Raw genomic sequence first — 10014 nt, forward strand, 5'->3', positions numbered from 1 at the left:
AAAGTGACCAGCAAAAAATGGAATTCCATATCTTAAGTGGGACTCAACTAGGGCAAAGTACACACTTGTAGCCATCTCACTGCGGACCACTCTAACAGCATAACAAGCAGAGGCAGTCTCCCCCTTCAAAGCAACAATGTGGGTCTAAATTTTAATTTTGAGTCAATAAAAATTTGGAGCATTCTCTATTCATTATAAGTTCCCCAATCCCCATTCAATGAACGATTTGTAGTAATCCCTTTAAATGCCACAACATTCGTTTTGGAAATATTAAAAGAAAGCTTGTTTGCGTCACACCAAAAGTTTAATATTGTTTATTGTTTCTTCCAATGTATTGTTCCTTGTTCCTAGCCACAGAATAGTAGTGTCATCAGCAAGTAACGCAAAGGATCCATTAGTACTGATAGACGCTATGTCGTTGATGTAAATGAGAAACAATAAAGGGCCAAGTTGGTCCTTATTTTTTTTTATTCGCTAGATATGACTCAAGCCACATCAAAGCACGGCCTCTAAATCCATAGCAAGTTAGCTTTTGCAGCAATATTAATCTTTACAGCTATTTTAATATAGTTATTTTTTAAAATAGTCTCACAATTAATTCTCACGCTTTTTATTTCTCAATAAAAATAAATTGGAAATTTAAATCACCGATTTTGAAATATACCTATTTCTGAATTATGCCGTTATTGTGTTTAACGAGTGATATGATACATAAATGTTTTGTCAAGCAGTATATATTTAAATATTGATAAAAAAAAGTTGTGCGGGAGCGTCCTAACCGTTTTATTATGTTTCGGTGTATTATATAAATCGTAGGATGTTTTTAGGTATGTTCGCCTAAATTATCTCTATATCATAACAAAAAATGCCATATTATTCATTTTTATCCGCTTTTTTGACATTGTCGTCAATTGTAAATGTACAAGGGTAAGTATTTATGAACTTAAAACTAATCTGCAATAAGTTTATTCAAATTTTGTAGCTGGATATGGGAATGTTATTCGGGATCTTGTGTTAGAGAGCATTCCATAGATGAGAGTTTCAACAAAAGCCAAGTGTTTCCCAGTGTGGAAATTTGCCGGCTAGTTTGTGGTTCAAATGGTCCGATTTGGCCTAAACCCTCATTATACGAGGCGACAGATAAGGCATTAATTTTCGTTAACGCAAAGTATGTTTAACCTATCGTTTGTGCGTTTACATAGAATTCTACTTGTTTACAGAAATGCCGTTATTCATTTTTCAACCTCTACTGAGGCCGAAAGTAATTTCCTTCGGGAAGTTGAGTCATATTTTATGGAGGCAGTTAATAAAATGACCGAACAACAGAATTGCCAAAGAACGCAATATAAATTAGTTATTTCTTTGAATTCCAAAACACCTTCTTTGCACTTAAACTGGATGACCGAAGAGAAATATGATTTGCATATTACAACTGATGGTAAAGTAGTAGAATTTTATAAGTTATTTTATTACAGTTACCTTTACTGATTTTAGAAGACACTAAAACTTTAAGAGTGAGAATAACCGGCGAAACTGTGTTCGGGGTGCGTCACGGTGTTGAATCTTTATTGCAACTAATCGAGCTCTTTGAAGACAACGAACAGACCTGTTTTATATCCCAGAGGGGGGTTAATATAACTGATCAACCCTATTATCGACATAGAGGGTAAATATGGCCTAATTATTTAAATATATTTATTGTCTAACCGGAATCTGATCCTAATCATCATATATCATGAAAAATAATAATAATCATAGTATATAAAAACACAACTAATAAAATATGTTGAAGAAAACAAAATTATAAGAAGCATATTAACTAAATAGGTTTACGGTATTATTTGACAATAATTTTGTTAAATGACAAGACATGTTAAAGGCAACCAGACTCAAATGGACCAAGTTATACCAAGAGCATGCTCTGTATACTGCCTTTTTCTTTGCTAAATTTGTACTATATGTTTGTAAGTAAAAATGTTTTGTCTTTTAGTACTAATGTATTCCGGGCAGTTAATATGACCATTACAGAACGAAAATGTAAACAAAAAAATAATTTTAAAAAATAGAATCAAACCCTGGGGCGTACATCTGATACCAATTTAAAACCTTTTATCCCCTGATGATGGACAGACACACAATTTTAGGGAGACCGCAGGATTTTCATTTTAGATTATAATTAATTTATTATTCTTGAATGTAATTGCAGCTTGCTCATCGATTCGGGAAGAAACTTTTTATCAGTAGAGACCATTAAGAGAAACATTGATGGAATGGCCTTGTCAAAAATGAATGTTCTTCATTGGCACTTGACTGACACTCAGAGTTTTCCTTTTGTGTCCGCAAGACTTCCAAACATGTCCATGTAAGTACATTATTAATATTTTTAAATAGATGTTTCAGCAACATATGTTGCAGCTATGGAGCTTACAGTGGTGCTCAAACTTATTCAGCTTATCAAATAACAGATCTCATCCAATATGCTAAAGTGAGAGGTATCCGAATAATACCAGAAATTGATGGACCGGCCCATGCAGGAAGTGGATGGCAATGGGGCCCAGAAGCCTCTTTGGGAAACCTGGTGGTTTGTTATAATCAGCAACCATACAGGTCTTATTGTATACAACCGCCTTGTGGTATGCTTTCTTTTTAGGCTTTGATGTATTTAGTGATTCTGATTATCTCTTATTTAGGCCAAATGAATCCAGCCAACCAAAATTTGTATTTTGTCTTACAAAATCTTTATGCAGACCTGATTGATTTGTGGACAGAATCAGATGTGTTTCACATGGGAGGAGATGAGGTATAATCAGTTCAATAACATGAAATATTTTATGGAGCTATACGGTTTTAGGTATATACTCCTTGCTGGAACTCTACTGAAGAAATCGTCAATTATTTAAGAGGAAACCGGTCTGAAGAAGCTTTTTTGAACCTTTGGGCAGAATACCAAGAAAAAGCATTGAATGCATTCGATATTGCTAATCATTATAAGAATTCGTCAGTAATATTATGGACAAGTAGCTTAACAGATCCTAGTCATATTGAGCAATATTTGCCGAAGGACAGGTAAGCTTAGAAGAAACCACTTATACTTTCTATTATATTGTACCCAGATTTATAATATGGATTTGTTTTCTGTTTGTTTCTTGTATGGTTTTTTATTATCTTTGTCCACAAAAATTAATTTGACTAAAAAAACCATTATATATGTCTTGAAATGTAATAACTAACAATCTTTAAGATATATTATACAAACCTGGGTGCCTACCTCAGATACTTTACCAGAAGAGCTGCTAAACTTAGGGTATAAATTAATAATTTCCACTAAAGACAGTTGGTATTTGGACCACGGATTTTGGGGAACCACTACATATTACACTTGGCGAAAAGTCTATGATAACAAAATATTGACAAGCCCTTCAGTGTTAGGGGGAGAAGTAAGTTAACAAAATGAGAAAAATAATTTCAATTAATAGAGAATTTTTAGGTTTGCATGTGGGGAGAACTAGTTGACGACAATAATATTGAAAGCAGAGCCTGGCCTAGGGCAGCAGCAGCAGCAGAACGTCTTTGGTCAAACCCTAGTACACCATCAACGGCAGCTTCATCTCGGTTTTTCGCTCATACTGATCGATTAATAAAAAAGGGCATAAAAGCCTCACCGGTAGTTCCTGGATTTTGTTCAGTTAGTGAGGCCGATTGTGCCACTTACTTATAATTTTTGTTTAAAAATATAAAATAAACTAACTGATTTCGTTTTTACTAGTATAACTGACTGTTTTCTGAGATTCTGAGAGTTTGATTGGGTGAATAGCAGTACTAGAAGTGCATAAAAAAATATTAGTTCCTAATGGATTCCTGGTATGCTGTGTGTGTTTTCAGTTTTATGAGTGAAAGTTCTAATGTGGATCCTGTACAGTAGCAGCAAAGGATAAGTACATATATTTTCTTACCGAAACTTAATATAAGAAGATAACTTATATTCCCTAAATCTAAATCCCCAACTTGATCCCCTAGCTTTTACTCAACCTATTTCTGTTAATTTTACTTCACTTATTCAGATTTACATCAGGTTAAAAGTGTTCTTCATGCAGTTAAGAACAAACACACTTATGGAATTGATTGGTTGTCTATTACGATGCTTAAAAAATCTGTGAGATGAAGTTCTCTTGCATTTGCAATTAATATTTCCTGTGAAACAATTAGATTTCTGAGTAACTTCTAAAGTATCTATTGTAAAACATTTATTTAAAGGTGATAAATTAAATGATCCTGCTACTTATCGACCCATCTCAATTTTACCATGTCTATCTAAGAAGATTTAGGGGATTATCTTTATCACTTTGGGTATTTGTCTATGTCTTTTATACACTACATGTTGTGCTGTTCTTTTTTCTTACTTTAAGTACCCTTGTACATAATGTTAGTGATGCACTACAGCATTTTAACTAAATATAAGTTTTCCTTTCGGCATGAAGCATGAATGGTGAAATATTTGTTTTTCTGGAAGACCTTTATTTAAACTTGAATTGCTGCGGTCTTCTGTGATTTCTCCAAGGCATTTGATAGCTTAAATCATAGAATATAACTAAGTAATAAGCTCCTTTGCTACAGTTTCAGAGTTGTTGCTCTGGAATGGTTCGACTCACTCTTGTCTGGCAGAATCAGATTTATCTCCTGTAAGCCCAATAGATCAAGGAGTTCCCCAGGGTTCCATGCTTGGCCCTATTGTATTTCTTCTCTATATTAGTCACCTTGCATCTCTTAATATAAGAGATCGCTTCATAATCTTTACAAATAACACCACTATTTTATCGACTTCTAAGTCATTAATGGAAATGGTAGCGAAGGATTTAAGTGGGGTTAAAAAGTCCCTGTCTCTCTAAACATTAATAAAGTTTGTATTAAAATTATTTTTTCAACTAATTAATGTTTCTTAAACCACAATAAATTAACAATGTTGAAGGTTATCCAATAAAAATTTGCATACACCGGTCATGAAAGTTGGCAACACTGTAACTTTCCCTGTCAATTGTCACTTTTAAGTTAAGCGTGTCATGCGCAGCGTCCCTTTTGAAAAGACTTCCGGTAAACTGCTTCGCGGCATTATTTAGACACACTTTTCTTCACAAAGAGGTAAGCAATACTTTTAGTCACTCTTATATAGCAGCAATTCAATGTAAAAAAGTTTTTTTTTTGTTTATCCATAAGTTGGCACACACAAATAAAATAGGGTGAAGAAACATCAAAAATGTAGTATTAATTATTCCTTTACTCCATAAACATTTAGCATAGAGTGTAAGTCAAGTAATTTATTGTTTAAAATTGCCTTGAAGAGAGATTAGAGCCTTTTTTTTAATAGAGCAAAATTACCCGAAAACATTTTGATGCTTAGAGTTGTCGAACATGACATTTGGAACCTTACAAGTGTCAATGCTCGGAAAGTTTCTTATGAAATTTTTTGGAAGGATTAATGATTAATATCTAGATTCATTAGTGGATTTAATGCATGCTGGATGGGAGTTAATTCCAATAAAATAAATTTTTTTTTTGGTTTAATTCTTCACCGAAGGCATTTGTCGAGGAGGCATCAGGGTTTTCCTTTTTTCACTCCTGTATCTAAAAGATTACTTGCTAAAAATTTATTTATTTTCAAGCAAATATGGAGATTGACTAATTTTTTAGATAGGGCATCCACCTTAATATTTTTTTTGGGATGGTAACTTCTCTGTTTGCCTCCCGAAGACTTTCATGAGAGAGTAATTCAAATATTGTAAACATACCAACCTTTCCACTTTAATACTATTATATTAGTAGTACAAATTAATGATATTCTTTTAAGACTCTTGATAAAGTGGGATAAGGCAAATTTTAAAAAAATACATGCAAGATTCCTTTCCTACCGACTACTCTTTATGTTGTTCTTTGATAAACTTTGGGAACTTTGTTCTTTGCTACTCAAAGTTGTTCTTTGGTAAATATTTTATATATTTCCTAAATTTTAAAGAGAAAATGTATCTGCACAACATTCTTATAAAAGTAAACAATAACAGTTACTAATCCTAGAGCGGATAGCGCCCCCAGATATATAGGAACTAAAAGTGACGCTGAAAAACCCAATCACGATACGGGGTTCATTTGAAAAGTGTTAAGTAAAAAACAAAAATAATTTTATGAATTTTTAAGGGTTTAGTAGGATAAATGGTCATTTTTTTTCCTTTAATTACCAACATCTCGGCCTACATTAGGTCTTCTTCAGGGCACTACAAAATTTAAAAAAAAAGATAGTAAAAATATGCCCTGAAGAAGCCCTAATATAGAACGAAACGTTGTTAACTAAAGAAAAAAAAATTGAAAAGCCTGGATTTTACTTCACCACTTATCCAACTAAACCCTTAAAAATTAAAGTGGGTCACAAAAACCACACAAAAAATAATTATTTTTGATTTCCACTCATGGCGAATAGGTCCTTTGGTCCCATATTTTAACTGTAATAGTAAAGATTTTTTCAGAATTAAAACAGCGAATAAGAAGATGACGTCCACGCCTAAAAACGACCTTTTCACTATTGAAGTTATTAGGTTCGTATGTCCTCATATTATTTTCATGAGTACTGATAATGAGGCGACTCTAGAATGGCACCGGCAGTATATCTCCAAAAAGATTGCTGAGTCAAAGCTAGTGCCAATTCCTGGACGTTGTGCGCCCAACCAGGTATATAGCATATTATAAAAGTTCACCAAAAATTCAATAAAATATTTATTCGTTTATCAGGTTGTGGCTCTGGCTTTTAATGGTGGTTTTGTTAGAGCAAGAATTCTTGAAGAAATCGTTCTAGCTAATGGATTAATCCTTTCGGTTTGTTGGATAATGGATGATCTCATTTTGTTAAAGAATATTGTGAAGAAGTATGAAATTGCCGAGGAACTAATAGTCCTTCCTTGCCGATACTTACAAGCCAGTTTGAATAATATTTCATATGAGGTAAATGAAAGAGTTCTTCGCTCTTTTATATTACATTTACGTGATTTATTTTAGAAGCAAATGCTTTCAAGCATCGCAGATAATGTTACATACCCTTATATACTGCCACCTCGTGGAAGTATCATTTGTGGAAGAAAACTGTTAACAAATGTTGATATGCTGCAGTTCCAAATGGCTGAACTGTATGATACTATTCTTATTGGAGAAGTATTAATTTACAGAGAGGGAAAAGTTTTCTTTTTAACTCATGAGCTTGTTCGCAGACACCTGCTTTCTTATGACAAGGAGAGATTTATTGGTCAGCCATCTTTAATTTAATTTCTTATTTTAGCTGAATATCGCATTTTTTAGACTTAAAACATGGCTTACGTAACTACTTCATGCATCACGTCGATTCTGTTACCACTGATGCATATTCAAGACTTATGAATTATCACAATATACCGTTGTGTCCCAAAAAGAAAGCCCGTATTATAGATGTCACTGGTCAGTTAAAGAATGAATATCTCGAGTTGCAATTTTCTAATTCGGTAAAGCTTATTTCGTATAAAAATAATGTAATATATTAAGGTATAAACTTTTTAGGGAGTTACTTTAAATTTGAATTGCCGCTATCAGGATTTGCGGAGTGAGTTTTTGGTAACCCGACAGGAAGATCAATGGCAAGGCGCAGAAGACGAAGAGGATGAAGCTGAGGAGATTCTACCAGAAGGCGACGACTCAGAAGAAGAAGCAGAGGATCAAGAGGAGGAAGCGCAAGAGGAAGAGGACGATGGGGAAGAAGAGGGAGATGACGAAGAGGAGGATGAAGATGAGGACGAGGATGAAGAGGACCAGGACGAAGAAGAAGAGGACGAAGATGAAGAGGACGAAGAAGAAGAGAATCAAGTGGAGGCGAATGGAATAGAAACGATAGAAATAGACGACGACGACGAAGAGATGGAGGTAATAGTAATTGACGATGATTAAGACGCATGTACCTGAATATATTCTTAAAGTATTAGTTAATATTTAATTAGTTAAATTTGTTGTTCGTTAATTATGTTAATTATTGTTAAAATCTTTATACTTAAATAAATTCATTTTTCAGTACTTTGTGGTTTAAATAAATTCAAGGTGTGGTGATGTGGCGCAAATAATTTAAACGTTGAAGCATTACATTTTGATTCACTCACACAAGAAATAGTCTTGAGTTTTTATGCCTAAAGGTTCAAATACAAAAATAAAATAATGGCCTTAAGAAAATACTCAAAAATGCATTGAAGATATCTTCTAGCTAGAACCCATTAGAGTAATTTAATAGTAGTAAGTGACCAACATCTGCTGTTTTGTGAGTTGAACATAAAAATTAAAAGAATTTCACCAACGATCAATAGTTATAAGGATTATAGTAAATTTAAATATGATTTAAAGCATCTATAGTAAGAGTAACAAAAAATAAAACACCATCTGAAGAAACTAAAACTTTGCTGAAGAGGAGAGATCAAGCTTACAATCTATACAAAGCTTCAAAAGCTAATTAGCATTGGTCTCAAATGTGCTTAACTTCCTGGAGTAAATAAAAGTCTACTTCCAGGCAGTTATTGCTTACATCCCCTAAAAGCTCAGCTTAACTCACTACACTCAACTGCCTGGAAGGAAGTTCTTAATTCGTCCAGGCAGTTGGATCCTGTCATTTCGTACACTGCCTGAAAGCTGTTTAAATGCACTCAACTGCCTGGACGAATTAAGTAAGAAGTTTTTTTAGGCAGTTGAGTTAGGGACAGATGCATAAGGTTTATCCCATAAAAACTGGTTAAATGGACTTAACTTCTTTGACTAAATAAAAGTCTACTTCCAAGTAGTTTAGTTGGATTCTATTATTTATTACAACCTTTACTTTCTTCGCAATAGTACCCTAATGGTTATGTACATCTAAGAAAAAAATCATATACCTAGGTCTTTTGAGTGAATTTAATTAATAAAAATATTGGGGATATTTCCGGGCATTTAAGTGATGTATGGACAATACATCAGTAGCTTTTGCTAGTTAATAAAAAAGATCACAATACCGAACATTTGCAACAATTCTCCAATACAAATAAGTACAACCTGTCATTTTATTTGACGTGTAATAGGGCAACCACGGATCAGCTATAAGTAACAAAAGCTATATCAGAAATAAAATTAAATGCCAGTGGAAGTGATCTCATAAATATAAATTTAATAAAGAAATGTTGTTCTTTTATAATTCCATATATAACTCACACAATCAATGTCTCTACTGAACACAGCTATTTTCCTTCCAATTGAAAGTGTGGCTTGGTTACCAAAAATTGTAAATCCAATGTAGTATACTCTGATCTACGTCCTAAAATAGTGCACTAGTCATGTCAAAAATCTTTGACATGAGATTTTCTTGTTTTGTTAACAACTCAATAATAAATTCAGAATAGTCAGGCTTTTTTCCTCCACAGTACTATCTCCGTATAATTAGTACTTCAGTCGCAGATGACATATTTCAGAGTTAGGATTATTGCAGTAAACTATAAATCCCTTCTAGCTAAATTAAAGTTTTATGGGTTTAGTGAAACTTCATTAGAGATAATAAAATCTTACCTAAGTGCCTTGGCAGTGGTCACAGTAAAAAAAATCATGAATGTTGATCAAATTTCTACAGATTTTTATGCATACTTATATTAAAACTTACCTGAATGTATTCAAAAATTACAATTATGTATAAATAAAATCTATGATTTCTCTCTAGTACAGTACTAAACTTTAAATCCAAAAAAAATTTCGACAATATTCTTTAAAACTGAAACACTCATCAATATTGAACCATATTAATTTTGTAATTAATAATGAAAATTTACTAATCAGATCTGAAACAAAATATCTTGGTAGTTAATTTAGACTCAAAAATGACTTTTCAACCACAAGTTAACCCAAAATGATACTATACAAATTTAAGATGGCTCTATTTAAATAGAAAAACTTCAAAATTACTTTGTGAATCTTTATAGTTTTTTCATATATGTGATCTTTTTC

The 10014-nt window shown here is 32.9% G+C and overlaps 2 protein-coding genes across 2 annotated transcripts; both read left to right on the forward strand.

Annotated features, from left to right (window-relative positions):
* The first annotated feature begins 751 nt into the window (after positions 1–751).
* On the forward strand, positions 752–3748 carry LOC126748288 (chitooligosaccharidolytic beta-N-acetylglucosaminidase). Its single transcript, XM_050457408.1, has 10 exons — positions 752–927; positions 983–1168; positions 1221–1438; positions 1495–1666; positions 2207–2362; positions 2416–2633; positions 2691–2800; positions 2852–3066; positions 3242–3437; positions 3488–3748. The coding sequence occupies exons 1-10, from the start codon at positions 866–868 to the stop codon at positions 3716–3718; spliced, it is 1764 nt and encodes a 587-aa protein (XP_050313365.1). The 5' UTR covers positions 752–865; the 3' UTR covers positions 3719–3748.
* Positions 3749–3860: 112 nt separating this feature from the next.
* On the forward strand, positions 3861–8076 carry LOC126748289 (uncharacterized). The gene is made up of 6 exons (XM_050457409.1): positions 3861–5136; positions 6513–6714; positions 6775–6984; positions 7039–7282; positions 7336–7514; positions 7570–8076. The coding sequence occupies exons 2-6, from the start codon at positions 6535–6537 to the stop codon at positions 7951–7953; spliced, it is 1197 nt and encodes a 398-aa protein (XP_050313366.1). The 5' UTR covers positions 3861–5136; positions 6513–6534; the 3' UTR covers positions 7954–8076.
* Positions 8077–10014: the final 1938 nt, after the last annotated feature.

Source organism: Anthonomus grandis, chromosome 22, assembly GCF_022605725.1.
Source record: "Anthonomus grandis grandis chromosome 22, icAntGran1.3, whole genome shotgun sequence".
Lineage (NCBI taxonomy): Eukaryota > Metazoa > Arthropoda > Insecta > Coleoptera > Curculionidae > Anthonomus > Anthonomus grandis.